The sequence below is a fragment of the Piliocolobus tephrosceles genome, chromosome 4, assembly GCF_002776525.5.
Source record: "Piliocolobus tephrosceles isolate RC106 chromosome 4, ASM277652v3, whole genome shotgun sequence".
NCBI classification, from domain to species: Eukaryota; Metazoa; Chordata; class Mammalia; order Primates; family Cercopithecidae; genus Piliocolobus; species Piliocolobus tephrosceles.
The window spans coordinates 135868528-135885796 of NC_045437.1; the positions used below are offsets into that span (position 1 = coordinate 135868528).

Consider the following 17269-nt stretch of genomic DNA (forward strand, 5'->3'; position numbering starts at 1 on the left):
GCACCAGACTGGGCAGGGAAAGGCCTCAGATACCACCATCATAGCAGAGACCAGACGCTCATCCTTGGTTTGAGACATGAAGTCACAGAACTGAGATGGGCTTCCCACATACCAACCACTGGGAGGGCAAAGGTGGGGAAGGGCACAGGCTAAAAACTAACAAGGTGCCCAAGGTAAATGGCAAGGCCTTGTCAGCCTGGGATACTGTCTCCTACTCCCCACCTTTGGGCCCAACAGAGGAACCAGTTGAAAAGGAGGGCCAAAGACATTGCAGTAAGTAAGCAACAGGACCATAAACTCCTCCATGTTGCCCAGATCCCACCGAGAGTGAATGTGCAGTCATGCCCATAACCGACACACATCCCAGTCCATGTGGGTCAGTCCTTCATCACCCTCCCTGCCTTCTGACAACAGCAGACTCCAGCCATTCCACTGTCATTCACAGCCCAACCCAAACAGTCAAGTGGCTGAAGAAGAGAATCAGGTATACTCTATGTCCACATATACCTTCCTGCCACAGGGCTTCACCAACTGGCAGGATTCCCCCCAGCCCCCAACTCCTCATCCCTTGTTCCCAGGCGGGTCAATTGGAGAGTGAGCATAGATAGATGGCTTGCAGAAGGGTATGCAAGATGGGGAGACTCCACCAGACCTTAGGAAGAGAATGGCATCTTTCTCCACCTTTTAAGAGAGACAGAGCCTCCCTGAGGTCTCAGAGATTTTTCAGGGCAACACAAGAAATGTTTCCAAGCCTCAGCTGCAGGTGTTCACCTTTCCACTCTGGGGTGTGGGGAGACGGTCAAGCTGAGGACAAGTGTGTTCCAGATGCAGGCCAACTCTGTTCTCCAACAGTTTGAAGCAAACTTGGCCTTGGGGTTCCAAGGGTAGGATGAAGGGTGTCACGGCAGGACAGGGCCTGGCGTGAGGCAACAGCAAGCAGAGCGAGGACACAACAGTGGCAGCAGTGTACAGACACAGGACGTCAGCTTCAAACGATGCAACAGCAGGGGTATCTTGGGCACGGCTCTGATTCGAGCCACTCCCAACTCTCTTGCCTCCAGGATGGAGGCACTGTACATGCAACAGTCCAGAGAAAGATTATCTAGCCAGTCCAAGCCCAGGCACATCCAGAGAAGGTGGGAGCTCTTCGGGTTGACTCCACCGAGGAAAACAGGCATTTGGGTATTTCAGATTCCCACTCCACAATAAGGCAACTTTTAAAAAAATATTATTTCCAAAAACAAAACAAAAATTCCAAGGGGAGGGGAAAGACATCACTTTCTGTGGATTAGGTGGGGGTTTATCTGATTTTTTTTTTTTTTTTTTGGTCTTTTATGGTTGATTTTTTTTTTTTTTTTTCCCCATTTTCTCGAGGATGGAAAGGTCAGAGAAAAATAAAATAAATCATCTTTCAATAGTCTTTCCTGGTAAAAGCAGCGTCTCTCTGGGCTGGGGAGTAAAGGGTGTGGGGCAAGGGGAGTGGGGAGAGGCTGAAACCTTCCCCCAAACCCCAGTTTTAGATCCTTTGGTTTCCTTCTCCCAGAAGATGGCAGAAGGGCAGGGTGGGGACAGCAGGGAGAAAACATGGTGATGACAAACCCCAGATGATCAAGAGGCTGATGCTCCTGGGGCCCAGAGGTGCCGCCAGAGCCTTCTATGGGACAGTGCTGGGCTATGGGGGGCCCGCAGGGCCTTCTTGTGGGCTGCATAGTTGGCTTGAGGGGGAGCAAGAGGAGGTTAGGAGTGGGGACCAGGGTTGCAGCCTACTAGCCGCGGGCAGGGCTGCAGAGTGATTTTGGTAATCCAGATGAACTATCAATAATTTAAAACTTGATATATATATATGTATATATATATATAAAAATTTCCCCCCTTTCCCTCCCCCCTTAGAAGAAGCTAGGATGTCAAGAGTCATGGAGAGAGGAAGGGGAAGGGGATGTAGAGGCTCCTGCCCAGGGGTACCTCTGATAGCCCAAATGGTGTACACATTGCTACTCAGCACAAAGGCCTGTCCCTTCATTGTCCCCTCTCCTGGGACTGGGCACCCCCATGGACTCTTACCCACCCTACCCCTTTCCCCCCTCAAGCCCCAGGGCTAAGGAGCTTTTCACTTTCCCAAAGTCTGTGTGTTCGAGTGCTGGCTTGTCCATTTGGCATCTTCCCGGGCGGGCTGGCCGGTGGGTGGTGTAGGGGGTTGGCTGATCACGGCAGCAGACCTGCTGGAAGACTGGGAGGGGCACCGCTTCCTGCCCTCACTGCCGCCACCTCCTGCTACGACTGAGTGTCGCTTGTGGTTGCCCTCCTCACCCATGGGGGGCTGCAACAGAGGAAGGAGTCACAGGTGATCGGAGGCACTATCTACGCCCTCTTCCTTGCCAGGCCCGTCTAGACACTTTCTACTTTCTACCTCCAAATATAGATAATGAATAGATAATTAACCTTAAAAATAAATTATCAGTTATTAAGCGTTTCTCCATGCCACACCTTGTGCTGTTTTATGCACATTCTCTTATGGAGTCAGCATCACCCTCTGATGTGGACCCATGGACATCTGATTTTATAGATGAGAAAACTGAAGCAGAAAAAAGTAACTTCCCCAGGGTCTCACAGCTGGTAACTGATAAAGACAAAATTTAGGTCTATCTGCCCCAAAAGGCCAGGCTTTTAGCCAACCTCATTTCTGCTTCCCTTCCAAGAAGGGATCTCTTGCTCAGAAATGTGGAATGTGGCATGCAGTATGCTGCGACTCTCAGCTCAGAAGGCCCAGATCCTTCCGAGGATCACCTCATTCTCTTCAATGTCCAGAGGATCCTGAACTAAGACTCAGACCATGCTCCAGCCTGGCCTTAGCACTAACAAAGGTCCTATAACCCCGAAGACAGACGTTTCCTTCCCATTTTGGTAACCAAAACTGAGTCCTTGTTCCACCCAGAGAAATCACAAGGGTTCTCTGTAACTTGTACCCTGTTCCCCTTCCCTCTCCTCCCCAAGGGTGGAAATGCTTAAGAATGAAAGAAAACAGGTTTGTGTTTATATTGAGAGACCTGAGTGGCTCTGCCATTATGTCACTGGATGGCCACGAACTTCAGTTAACCTATCTAATAAGTCCTGTCTGCATCACCACATAAGGGTTAAATAAGGTCAATGTAAAGTACCTGGCACATAATAAACACCCAATAAATGGCAGTTTTAAAATAATAAATTGGATATGGTTTGGCTGTGTCTCCACCCAAATCTAGATCTTGAATTGTAGTTCCCATAATCCCCACATGTTGTGTGAGAGACCAGGTGGAGATAATTGCATCATGGGGGCAGTTTCCCCCATCTTGTTCTCATGATAATGAGTGAGTTCTCACAAGATCTGATGGTTTTATAAGGGGCTTTTGGGCCGAGCGTGGTGGCTCACACCTGTAATCCCAGCACTTTGGGAGGCTGAGGCGGGTGGATCACGAGGTCAGGAGTTCGAGACCAGCCTGGCCAATATGGTGAAACCCCATCTCTGCTAAAAATACAAAACTTAGCCAGACGTGGTGGTGTGCGCCTATAATCCCAGCTACTCAGGAGGCTAAAGCAGGAGAATCACTTGAACCCAGGAGGCAGAGGTTGCAGTGAGCCAAGATCGTGCCACTGCACTCCAGCCTGGGTGACAGAGCAAGACTCTATCTTAAAAAAGGGGGGGGGGGGCTTTTACCCCCCTTCGCTCTGCACTTCTCCTTGCTGCCACCATGTAAAGAAGGATGTATTTGCTTCCCCTTCTGCCAAGATTTTAAGTTTCCTGAGGCCTCCCCGGCCCTGCAGAACTGTGAGTCAATTAAACCTCTTTCCCTTATAAACTACCCAGTCTCGGGTATGTCTTTATTAGCAGAGTGAGAACAGACTAACACAAAATGTAAGGGCTAGCATTGTCATTTTACTTGCATTTGCCTTTTTGCCAAAAGGTTTGAAGGGAATAAGACAGACATTTCTACTACATTATAAACTCTCAGAAGGAAAAACTGAGTCTCTTTCCCTTATCTCTAAAGCACTGAGCACAGAGACATCCAATCAGTATCTGCTGAATCAATTAAATCACTCCATCTTCCCTTGATATACCCAGCAGTAATAACCCAGCCCTGCCACTGGATGTCACCGTTGAGGTGCTGCTCCAAGAACACAGAGACCTGGGCATTAATTTATAAACTGGGGTTGGAATTGGCCTTTTCCAAAAAGAACAAATGTGTGTATCTTGGATACCCATCCTGACCAACTAGTAGTGGCTAACTTGGGCACAATAGCAAGGAGGGTGGTGAGAAAGGAGAGAGAGAGCATTATGATGGTACCACAGAAGAGGGAAGCAGGAGCAACCATACAACTATCTCCAACTAGCCTTCATTGGCCACTCTCCATTTTAAAGGTGAAAAAAACTAAAGCCCAAATTGTGGGGAGCAGGGAGAGGGGTTCCTGGGCTAGGGGCACAGCTGGACCAGAATCCAAGTATCTTGATTCCTGGTTCAGTTTTCTTTCCAGGACAAGTAGGGTGAGAGAAAGAGTTTCACTTACATCTACTCGGAAGTCTTCAAGACGTCGGAATTTGCCGAGGTATTCTTGCAGTTTGGGGTCAATGTCCAAATTTTTGGCTTTGGAATATTTTAAGAAGGCCCAGAACTTCTCCAGCCCATACAGTTGGCCTGTAGGGAGAGGTACATAAAAGCTGAGATGGTGAGGATAAAGACGCTCAGAGGAGAGGGAGGTGGTGTGTAATACACAGAAAGACCCAGGTAGAACTGGGGAAGAGGAGGCCTACATGACCAAGCCTCACTCAGATCCAACTCTGGCTCTTACCAGCTTCATAGTCCTTCACCGTTTCCTCCTGAAAATCCTTGAATATGTCCAGCCGGAACTTCTTTTCCAGGCCATAACTGTAGTATCGAAAAAGGCACTCCAAACCATATCTGTAGAACACAAGTCAGTGAAATCAGGGCACAGTTTCTTCATCTGTAAAATGGGAAATGTGCCTGTATAACAGAGGAACTATGAAACAGTTTAAACAATGTGTTATTTCTGTATTGCAAAAACAGCATATATGCTTTAAGAATGCTAGTCTAAGTGGGTCCAGCATAAAATGTTCAGAGCTTTCCTGGGGTCAACAAACACAGTCCCCTGCCACAGACATCTGTTTACTCCTATTCTTTTATGAAGTGTCTGTGGTTGCTTTCTGCTACAGTAACAGAGTGAACGGAATTGAGTAGTTATGACAAAGACCTTATGGCCAACAAAGCCTAAAGTATTTACTGACTCTTTCCAGAAAAAGTTGGCCAATCCCTGGCATAAGAACTCCGCAAAGCCATTTAACCATGCCAATTAGTAGGTCTGTTCATTCATCTGACTCAGAAATTTCACTTCAAGGAACACATGCAGACAGGCACAGTGGCTCACGTCTATAATCCAAGCACTTTGGGAGGCCAAGGCACTCGGATCACTTGAGGACCGGAGTTCGAGACCAGCCCGGCCAACATGGTGAAACCCCATCTCTACTAAAATACAAAAATTAGCCAGGTATGGTGGTGGGTGCCTGTAATCTCAGCTACTAGGGAGGCTGAAGCACAAGAATCGCTTGAATCCGGGAGGTGGAGGTTGCAGTGAGCCAAGATTGTGCCACTGCATTCCAGCCTAAGACTCATCTACAAAAAAAAAAAAAAAAAAAGATACATGCCAAGGAAATGGCCAAAACTGCAGATTTAGATCTTTTGTTTTTTTGAGACAAAGTATCGCTCAGTCATCCAGGCTGGAGTGCAGTGGCACCATCTTGACTCACTGCAACCTCTGCCTCCCGGGTTCAAGCCATTCTCCTGGCTCAGCTTCCCATGTAGCTGGGACTACAGGCATGTGCCACCACACCCAGCTAATTTTTGTATTTTTAGTAGAGATGGGGCTTCACCATGTTGGCCAAACTCTTGACCTTGAGTGATCTGCCTGCGTCGCCCTCCCAAAGTGCTGGGATTAAAGGTGTGAGCCACCGCACCCAGCCCAGATTTAGATCTTAACAGATGTACAAAACTGTTTACAGCAGCATTATTAAGCAAAATACAAATGTCAACGAAGAGAGATGTAATTAAGAAAAATCATGGTAAATCTATACAATAGGGTAATATAAGCTATTAGAAATTAATAGTATAAATGTATACTTAAGGATACTGAAGAATGCTTACAATATATTATCAAATGGAAAAGACATGTTTGAACATGTTAGACGTAGAATGATCCCATGAGTCAATTTTTGTAAACAAATATGTATATTATACAACTACACATGCATACAAAGTCTGGAAGAGCACAAACTTTACAGGGTGAGCTAAATACAATTAAATATGCCAAGAAGAAACTAGGAAGCTTAATGGCAGAATAACACTTGCTGTCTCTGGAATGATGGATGTTTTCATCAGCTTTTCCAAACTTGTCTTTTTTTCATGTAGTTTACAGACAGCACATTTTACATTGAAAATCGGGGAAGGGGTGGGGGCATGGGGAGGTCTTTTTTTTTTTTTTTTAAACTTAATAGATACAGGGTCTTGCTATGGCAGAACGATCACTTGAGCCCAGGCTGAGCTCAAGTGATCCTTCTGTCTTGGCCTCCCAAAGCGCAGGGATTATAGGCGTGAGCCACCCAGCCAGGAAAAAAGGACTCTTAAGGTTTTTTTAATAGCAAAATATTGGAAACAACCTAAGTATCTATTAATAGCAGACTGACTAAATAAATCATGGTACATCCATATAGTATAAGACCATGTTACAGCCTATAAAAAAAGAACAAGAAAAGTTAATTATGTACAGATATAGAATGATCTCCAAAATATAGTATTAAACAAAAACAAACGCAAGGTGCAGAAAATATTATAACACAGGCCAGCTTTTACGTAAACAAAAGGAGTGGTAGTGGCATAGAAGACTACACAGATATCTACTTACTCACACAGGGTCCTTTATAAAGGACCCACAAGATTCTAATACTGGTTGTCTGTGGGGAAAGACACCAGATGGGTGGGCGGCAGGGATGAGATGACTCTTCATTATATAACCTTTTAAACTGTTTGAAATTTAGACCATGTGAATAGACTGCTCATTTAAAACCAAATTTTTCACCAAGTATATGAATGAAAATACACATGTAAGGAATTTCCAACTACAGTTCTGGAAGCAGACCAACTAGGGATCCCACGCCATCCCTAAGCACCAGCTAAAGTCCCCCACCCCAAACCTGCTCACCTGTAGCCTTCTTTGGCGTCCTCCAGAGCCAGCTGCTTGAACTCCTCATACATCTTTTTGTTGAAGTGATCTCGGAGGAAGAAGGACCAGAAGCGGAAGAGTGTGTTCATCTCCTGAGACTGGCCAATGCCCAAGCGTTTCCGCTCTGATGGGAAAGGAGGAAAGACATGTCTCAGGTTCAGGCTGCCCTTGCTTCAGGGACAAAGGATTCTGGAATTTAAGACTTGGTCCTTTCTCTTATATCTCCAAATTCCCTCACTCATCATCTGCCACTCAGTCATTCAGCAGATGTTTATTGAGCACTAACCACTCTGCAACAGGCCCTGATGCTGGGAGCTGGGCCTGTACTTTTCCAGGAGCAGGTGGCAGCAGCTTCTGAACCAGGCTGGCAGTCTAGCTCTTCACCTCAACTGGTACTGCTTTCAAGTGCCGTCAAGACAAGACAAGGCATGAACAAATTGTCTGGAAATTCTAACAAACTGTATTTGGCTCATTACCAATATTTACCTCAAGAGTCCTACAATATTCACAAGTACATAACAGTAATATCAAAAAATACACAACACCAAAAGCACGAGCAACAAAACAGAAAATGAATATCATTCAAATGAAAAATTTTTGCGTATCAAAAACTTGAAAAGATAACCCGTAGAATCAGAGAAAATATTTGCAAATCATGTATCTAATAAAGGAATTCCTACAACTTAATAATTAGGAAAACAATCCAGTTAAAAAAGGATCTTGGCTGGGCAAGGTTGCTCACGTCTGTAATTCCAGCACTTTGTGAGGCTGAGGAGGGAGGACTGCGTAAGGCCAAGAGTTCAAGACCACGGTGGTCAACACAGTGAGACTGCTGTCTCTACAGAAAACTTTCAGTAATTAGATAGGTATGGTGGCACACGCCTGTAGTCCCAGCTACTCAGGAGGCTGAGGCAGGAGGATTGCTTGAGTCCGGTAATTCGAGACTGCAGTGGACTATAATTGAATCACTGCATTCCAGCCTGGGTGACAGAGCAAAACCCTGTCTCAAAAATAAATGTTAATAAAAGTAAATAAAAACAGGCAAACAAGTGTTGGAAGGATGTGAAAAACCAGAAGCCTCACATACTGCTTTTAGAAATATAAAATGAAAATTTTATCTTTCAATATAAAATTTTATACTTCAATATAAAATTCCAAAATTTCCACTTTGGAAAACAGTGTTTAATTTTGTCAAAGGGTTAAACATGGTTACCCCATGACCCAGAAATAATATTCTTTCATCCAAAATAAAGGAGAAGCTACGTCTACAGGAAACCTATATGTGAATATGCCCAGTAGCATTATTCACAATAGACAAAAAGTAGAAACAACCCAAATGCCAAACAACTAATGAATGGATACACAAAATGTGATACATCCATATGATGGAATATGATTTGGCAATAAAAAGAATAAAGTATTGATGCATGCTATGACATGAACCTTGCTGTATATTTGTCAGTATACCAAATATACTAAGGGGAAGAAGCCAGTAACAAAGGACTACATACAGTATAATTTATGTGAAATGTCCAGAATAGGCAAATCCTCAGAGGCAGAAAGTAGATTAGTAGTTTCATAGGACTGGCAGGATTTGGGGGGTGGGGAGTAGTTTGCATGTATAATGAGTATGACTGGTAAGGGGCATAGCATTTTGGGGGGTAATGAAAATGTTCTAAAATTGATTCTGGTGATGGGCACACAACTATATGAATATACTTAGAGCTATTACATTGCATACTTTAGGTATGTTACATCATATGTAAATTATAACGCAATAAAGCTGTTATTACACACAAAGTAGGAAAGAGAGAACTGAAGTGGATGAATCAAGAATTTAGCAGCCATGTTTTGTTGAATGAAAGGAGATGAGTGAGTTAGTAACTACAGGTGACAAGATAGGTTGGCTGTAAAGATGCACACAACCAATCGGAATGCTAAGGGGGGACAGATAAGAGCATCTAGACAGGCTCTTTCCTTACACTATCATCTGCAGGGGGGATCAGCAAACTACTTCTGTAAAGGGACAGAGAACAAGTATTTCAGGCTTTATAGATGACATTGTCTCTGCCACAAATCTTTTTTTCTTACAACCCCTTAAAAATGTAAAAACTGTCCTTAGCTCCAACGCCACATGAAAACAGACTATTGGCTGGATTTGACTCAAAAACCACAGTTTGGCAACCTTTGTTCTAGAGAGCATATGCCACCTCTTACATACCCTTTTGTGATGGACAGTGGACTAGACCTGACAATGGCTGAGTCAGTAATCTTGCCAGAGATACAGAAATACTTGACAGTTTTAATAATCAATAGAGGAAGATCAAGGAACACAAATGTTGTGAGTGCCATATTCCCCTAGCTTCCTACAGTTTAAAACTATCTGGCCCAAGTCTAACTTCAGTCCTTCTTGCCATAATGTCACGTCTTTTTTTGCTCTGAAGTCAGAGAAAAGAGTCACCTATCCCCATATCCCCCAATCCTTACACTCTGGGTCTAAATAAGGGGCCCAGAGGATCGCCCCCTGCCCCCCTCACTTCTTACCATTAAGGCAGCGCCTACGATACTTATGGTAGACGTGTTGTGTGAAGCCATTTTCCTTGAGCAGTTCATGGGAAGGATGTTGGAACTTGGGCAATGACTGAGGGGTACAGCCATAGCTGCCAACTGTAGGTGTCCCTTCTGAGGGGCTGGAGCTACAGAAACCACAAAATATACTGTCACCAGGTTCCCCACAGCAGCCCCACCATAAGGTTAGGAGGGGTCCCTCTGATTCGTTCTATCAGCCAAGATCCATCCTCTCACAGAGTATCAAACAAGGAGGCCGAGTTACGGGCCTTTAACTTATATCCATGGGACTGATTAACTTTGCATTAACTCTCAAAGGGTTTTACAGAGGATACTGAGCCTTACAGAGATTAGGAGACTCATCCAGGGTCATAAGACTATTTAATGGCAGAAAAGTGTCCAATGATAAAACTTGAGCTTTTAACCATTTATTAACTTTAAAGCATTTAACTTTCCTTAATGAGCCATCATGGGTCAACCCACCTATAGTGAAGCCTTGAACAACATGGGTTTGAAATGCATGGATTACGGCCGGGCGCGGTGGCTCAAGCCTGTAATCCCAGCACTTTGGGAGGCCGAGATGGGCGGATCATGAGGTCAGGAGATCGAGACCATCCTGGCTAACACAGTGAAACCCCGTCTCTACTAAAAATACAAAAAATTAGCCGGGCGACGAGGCGGGCGCCTGTAGTCCCAGCTACTCGGGAGGCTGAGGCAGGAGAATGGTGTAAACCCGGGAGGCGGAGCTTGCAGTGAGCTGAGATCCAGCCACTGCACTCCAGCCTGGGAGACAGAGCCAGTCTCCGTCTCAAAAAAAAAAAAAAGAAAAGAAATGCATGGATCCATGCATGGGTCCACTTATACGCAGATTTCTTCCACCTTTGCTACTCTTGAGACAGCAAAACCAACCCCTCCTTCTCAGCCTGCTCAACGTGAAGACCACGAGGATGAAGTAAACATTTTCTCTTATGATTTTAACTTTTATTTTAGGTTTGGAGGTATGTGTGTACGTTTGTTACGTAAATTGCACCTCACTCTTCTCCCTCTCCCCACCCCCAAGTAGGCCCCAGTGTCTGCTGTTCCCTTGTGATTTTCTTAGTAACATTTTTTCTTCAGTTTATTGTAAGAATACAGTATGTAATACATATAATATGCAAAACATGTGCTAATTCACTATATGTTATTGGTAAGGCTTCTGGTTAACAGCAGGCTTTTGGAGAGTCAAAAGTTATACACGGATTTTCAACTGTGTGCGGGGTGGGCATCCCAGGCCCTTCATTGTTCAAAGATCAATTGTTATTTTCTTCAAAAGCATGCCTATTTGCAGTCTGTGCCATCTCTGCAGGGAGTAGAGAGCATAGGTAGGTGGCTCTCAAAGCTTGCTTTGGGAAACAGGAAACACGTACTGGGGCCATCTTACTGAAATAAATAAATAAATAAAGAGCATGGATCCTACCCCAAGAAGCAGGGTCAGTAGATACAGGTTGGGGCCAATAAATATGTATTTTTTAAATTTTTAAAACTTTTAGGTAGCCTCCCAAGACACAGTAGGCTCAGAGAGACTCCCAGAAATCTGTTTATTCAACTACCTGGCTATCCTTCCTCAGGTAGAAAGTAGACACCCAGGCTTGGAAACCAATTCAGAGAGATTTTCTCTCTGCATGTATGAAAATCTGGTCTCATGTGACTGCCACACCACTTCTTTAGGAAAAAAAGCCTCCACCTCATTCCCTGGTCCTGGGCTGAACTTTCCACACCACTGGTTTTTTGAAAATCTCTTAAATGAGGGTCCCTTTAATTTTCAGACCAATCTTCTTGGTCCAGTCAATTTCATGCTTGCCCACCCATCCCACAGGCAGCCTGATCACTCTTCCCCCACTGCCCCAGGTACCTGATGGAAGCAGTACGGGGCCTGTGCTCACGGGAATCCATCACCCAACCCACATGGCTCTCCAAGGGTGGGTTTGAACTGTGTCTTGTCTTTCTTTTTCGAGGCATCTGCAAAGGTTAGCCCAGGGTTTGTTACTATTTGTACTCCTACAACTCTGAGGAGCATCAAGCACTTGTAGGACTAAGATGGGCATGATCTCTCACATTTTACAATAGCATTTTCATATTCATTCTCTTATAATGTTCACAGCAGTGAGCTAGGAACCAGTATGCCTATTTCAAACAGGTGAAGAAATCAAGGTTTGGGAATGAAGTGATTTGCCCAAGGACTCATACCTGGTCAATCCTCCACAGGCCTTTCTACATGGGGCCACCACTCCCACACCCAGTATATTTTGCAGATGTGGCCACCTAATCCTAGGCGAGCCCATCAGCCTCAGAACACAGAGCAGGTGAAGGATTTGGCACTTCCTTGGCTCAGACAAGGCAAAGGAGAGAAGCAAAGCACTGGAATGCAATGAAGTAGGCCCAAGACTCTGAGCAGCCTGACAGGAATGCCTCACCTTGGCATCCAATGTCCGTCCTTCTTTCACTACTGGGTAAAACCGTGATGTCTGGCTTGAGTCTTTGAGCTGTGGTGTCCGGGGAGTACGGGGGGTCCTGGTGTTGCGGTAGTTTGGTGACTCTGGGACAGTGGTTGGTAGAGAGCGGGCGATGGTGGAGGGCTCAGGAGCACCAAACAACTTGTTGGCCAGGGCATCCGTGGGAACTGTAGTGGCAGAGAGAGGAGTCAGGAAGCAGGGAAAGGCCTGTAGCATCCACCCGTGGATAGCCCCTGGTCCAAGGCCCCAGACCCTCTCACCCACGTCAGGATCTCAGGTGTCTGCTTCTCACCTTGCTGGAACCGAGGTGGCCCAGGAGGAACTTCCTGGTTGGGATCCACAGGAGGCTCAGGGGTCAGTGTGTCAAACTGCTCCCGGCTGATCATATTGACTTTTTTGAAGTTCTCGACTTCTTGCTGCAGAGGTTATGAGATGGGTGGGGAAAGATGTAAGTAAGCAAGCTGTTCCAGCCTGTTTAAGGAATCAAGACTGGCAGGAAGTTGGAGAGGGCAGCTCCCACAACGACATACATGGAATTCTGGTCCCCAGGCTCTCAGCTGCCCAGTCACCATTCCTCACCCCAGGTACCTTGGCACAAGTGTGCTAGCCCAGAAAAAGACAGTACTTGCTCTGCCCTCCCTGTAGTAAGACTGAGATCAGGCTTACAGGAGTTCCCCAGGAACTCACTACAGACTCTCCCTTGAAAGCTCCAGTGTTTCCCCATCTCTCTTTCTGCTACTGCCTTATCACACAGTGGCTGGACAACTCTCCTTCCTCCTTCCTTCCAGTAAATGCACTGCTACTTGTTACACAGGCTCACCCTAGGACAACCTACCACCAAACATACCCACTCTGTAAAATCCTACAACAAAGATGTTGTGACTGTTTCCAGGCGGCAGCAATTTTTCAAAAGACCTATCTCTTCTCCATTTTCCATACTCAACACAAGCTTCTTAAAAGGCTTCTAAATTTTTAGACGCCTAAATATTTAAGACTAGAAATAACAATCTAACCCCTTATTCTATTCCCCACAGAAGTGTCTAGCCAACTGTCATAATATTAACTGTGGATCCACAGATAGGATAATAATCACCCCTGCCTCACCTGAAGAGTTTGCAGTGTTTACACATCACCCCTCACTCCTAATGTCCAAGCTAGACACCAGTCATCATCCCCTTCCCATTATAAAAATTCTGAGACTCTGAATTGTAAGGACCTGCCTCAAGTTGCACAGCTAATCAGTCTTCCTCTTCTCTGTACACTACAGGCACCCCAGGCTCCACACTCACTGCTATGTCCAAGCCTCACCTTGATCTGGGAATACTCAGGTTCAAACTTCTCAGCCCACAGGTCCTGCTCATAGTAGAAGAGGCCATCATTAATGACCTTGGCCAGCTCGGCGCTCATCTTGGCACGCGAGGTGTGATTGCCTGTGCGGTCCCCCCCTGGGTGCCGGCGCATGTAATGTGGTGTCTGGGTGACAATGAGGATCTTGTTGACATCCCTGTCATCAATCTCATAGTCAGATTCCTCATCAGACCAGGCGGTGAAGGTGTTCTTCCGCCCATCCATCTGCTCCATCTCCTCGTCAAACAGAAAATCCAGTTCCTCTTGCTCATCCTGATCCTTGGACATCAGTTGCTGGGAGGGCAGCTGCTGAGGCAGAGAGGTCGGGTGGGCAAATCTGGGCTCCTCTGACTTCTAAAATAGGACAGATGAAGGGGAAAAGGAATCACCGGAGGTCCTTGGCCCAGATTCTGTAGCTATTCCATGAGAGGGAGGCTCTAGCCCCTCAGCATGAGACTGTTGAAGACCCAGTAACACCAGCAGGTCACAAGTGTCATCCTGGGAGTCAGCTTTATGACTATGATAAAGGATGTCTCATAGAAGTCCAGGTTCCTCCACTCACAGCTCATATCACAGTCATGCACAAACAACTAGATGATGAGTTCTCTATAGGCAGGAACTGTGCTCTCATTTACCTTTATATCCTACATAGCACCTAGGAGTAGCCTAGGAGTGGACACACAGTAGTTGTACTGTGTACTCCTAGCCTAGGAGTGGACACACAGTAGTTCATGGGGTTGATTCATCCTTTTATCCATCTACTCAAAATCTCACAATAAACTGGAAGCTCCATGATCCACAGTTGCCTTGCTTTCCATTATATACTCAGTACCTAGATGGGGATCTGGTAATAGCAGATGTTCAATTATATAATAAATGAGGGAATACCCATTAGTCCTAAGCTCTGTATGAAAAACCTAAAAGCAGAATAATAAGACAAGGTCCCTGTTACTTAGGGAGCTCAGTGGGAGAAAGTCAACCAAACAGCCAAGTGCATTGTTGTATGGTAAAGGCTATAAGCAGGTTTGTGGAAGCACACAGTGAAAGGAGCTTAGTCAACTGTGACTAAGAATGGTTAGGGAAGGCCTCCTTCAAGAAGTGACTACCACAGGATGAACATAAGTAAGCCAGATGAAGATAGGGACAGAGTATGCTAGGCAGAAAGAACACCATTGTTCCAAAGGCAAGAAAAAACAGGGTGCCTTCAGCAAAGAGAAACTATTTGTTTTGATAGACTGAATATGAGATGCTGAGAGAGAAGCATTTGTCTAAACTCACAGTATTTATTCAAAAGTAGATTCCCTGCTGTGCCAAGAGCTTCCCACAAAAAATCTAAACCTATCTTTTTTTAAGGTTTAAAATAGACCAGGTCGGAGTAGTGGCTCTAATGCTGCAATGGGAGCTACGTCTGACCCCTGTTTCAAAGAAAACTTTGTAGGCCTGGACTCTGTAAGACCCTTATCCACTTACTACCTTTCTCCTCATGTCTCTGGCTGGATCTCCAACACTTTTTAAGGGCTGAAGCCGCAACTGTGGGGAATTCTGCGTATGAACAGGCAGGCGAGAGAAAGGAGACGAGAGGTAGTCACTGTGGGAAAACAGATAAGGGAGTATAGAATTCCACAGACCCAAAGTTCAAGGTCAATTCTGAAGTCTCCCCACAAGCCCCAGGCCAGAGGTCTCCAAAGTGTGTGAGGGTGAGCAGGTATGTGGAGAAAAATTCAGCACTTAAAAAGGAAGTAGTAATTTGAGTTAGAGATTGTAATACTTCTTTAACAGTGAACTTCATCTGTTTATGTATATAAACTATTTCTAGAATATTCTACCCTCTCCTTCCTTTCATCTGAAGATGGGGAAACTGAAGCCTTGAGGTATGAAACAGGCTTCCCAAGCTCACCTTGCCATTAGTGCAGCAGACCGATGTAGACTAACTCCATACTTGGGCTATGCATCTGCTCCCTCTCCCTTCCTTCTTCTGAGGACCTAAGGGGCTTACATATGTGATAGTGGGGACATACTCAAGGAAAAGACACTGAAAATGTAGCCCCAGAAATTTAGATGGAGCAAAAAGAAGAGCCAAGAATCAAGAAGCCTGAAATATCGCTGCCAGATGCTGCATGATCCCTTATGAAAAATGTCACTGAGGAACTCACATAGTAGGGTACCCTAAAGGATGGTTCCCTACAGGAAATGGAAACAGGCCAAATCAACCTTTCTGCAGCCACTACTGGTAACTTCAGCTCACACTATGATCCTGAACTACTGAGATTTCCTGCTGGCCCCTCAGAGCTAGAATGCTGTGCCCATGTGTTATCCCATTCAAGCACCCTAGCTCAGAGTGCTAAAACCAAGGCAAAGGACAAGGCCTCACCCACCTTGGGCCGTGCTGGGGACGGCCGAGGCCTCTTCTTCACTTCAATCCAGTTCTCGGAATCCAGGTCAGGCAGGCTGGCAGACAAGCCCTTGGGTAGTGTCTTTAGATTGCTGACCTCCTCTGTTTTGGTCGGCACTGGGGTGACTGCACGAGGAGAGCCAGGTGCTGACTCTAAAGGGTGGAAAGGTGAAGTCCTCATCCCTCCAGTCCTCCTCCTTTTGCCAGCCCTGAGGAGGACTGTTGCCCGGAGGACAAATGCAATCCTCAAGCCAGCAGGACCTACCTGTCTCCTTTTGGTAGTGCTGACGGGGGACAAATTCAGGGCAGTTGAGAAGCTGGGAGAAATCAGTCTGTGAATAATCCACTATTGGGGGACCAGGAAGAGGCCACTTTTCTGGTTCTTCCCTCCTACGAACTTTCTCATCAACGATCTCCACCACCTTGCTGTCTTTTAGGGCCTGCAGGGGAGGAGGAACAAGGAATTAAGAAGAAAATCTCAGGCAGAAAGATCTTGGAAATGGTGGACAACTGGGTTCCCCTTAGCTTGGTATGAGTCCAATGCTAGCAGTAATATAAGAAAATTTGCGGGCCGGGCGCGGTGGCTCAAGCCTGTAATCCCAGCACTTTGGGAGGCCGAGACGGGCGGATCACGAGGTCAGGAGATCGAGACCACCCTGGCTAACACGGTGAAACCCCGTCTCTACTAAAAATACAAAAACTAGCCAGGCGAGGTGGCGGGCACTTGTAGTCCCAGCTACTCGGGAGGCTGAGGCAGGAGAATGGCGTAAACCCGGGAGGCAGAGCTTGCAGTGAGCTGAGATCCGGCCACTGCACTCCAGTCCGGGCGACAGAGCGAGACTCCGCCCAAAAAAAAAAAAGAAAATTTGCACCATCTTCCACGACTGGTAGAAGATGTTCAAACTTGTAGGAGGTACCAGCATAAAAAATACACCTGCCCTTTTACTCTTTGAACCTGCAATCCTACTTCCAGTAATCTACCCTAGAGAATACTTGCACAAACAGGCAGCAGTATGTATAATATTTGCACAAAAAGCCATTCACAGTAACACGAGTAAGAAAATAACTGGAAAATATCTAACTTGCCATCCCATAGGCAATTTAAATATTTACAGCATATACATTTGATGGAACACTTCTCAGACATTAAAAAACTTTACAGGTTGGGCACGGTGGCTCACATCTATAATCCTGCACTTTGGGAGGC

The 17269-nt window shown here is 45.7% G+C and overlaps 1 protein-coding gene across 4 annotated transcripts in view; it reads right to left on the minus strand.

Moving 5' to 3' along the window:
- Positions 1-1099: 1099 nt before the first annotated feature.
- LARP1 (La ribonucleoprotein 1, translational regulator) overlaps positions 1100-17269 on the minus strand; it is a 61300-nt gene continuing 45130 nt past the window's right edge. For 3 of the 4 annotated variants that reach the window (XM_026454434.2, XM_026454432.2, XM_026454435.2), the window contains exons 9-19: positions 16328-16502; positions 16046-16215; positions 13632-14024; positions 12616-12739; positions 12285-12490; positions 11723-11829; positions 9808-9959; positions 7243-7387; positions 4822-4931; positions 4540-4667; positions 1100-2317 (exon numbers count right to left, since the gene is read on the minus strand). In XM_026454434.2, the coding sequence (XP_026310219.1) occupies positions 2108-2317; positions 4540-4667; positions 4822-4931; positions 7243-7387; positions 9808-9959; positions 11723-11829; positions 12285-12490; positions 12616-12739; positions 13632-14024; positions 16046-16215; positions 16328-16502 (1920 nt within the window). In that variant the 3' untranslated portion in view covers positions 1100-2107. The remainder of the gene's footprint in view (positions 2318-4539; positions 4668-4821; positions 4932-7242; positions 7388-9807; positions 9960-11722; positions 11830-12284; positions 12491-12615; positions 12740-13631; positions 14025-16045; positions 16216-16327; positions 16503-17269) is intronic. The other variant, XM_026454433.2, reaches the window with a different exon arrangement.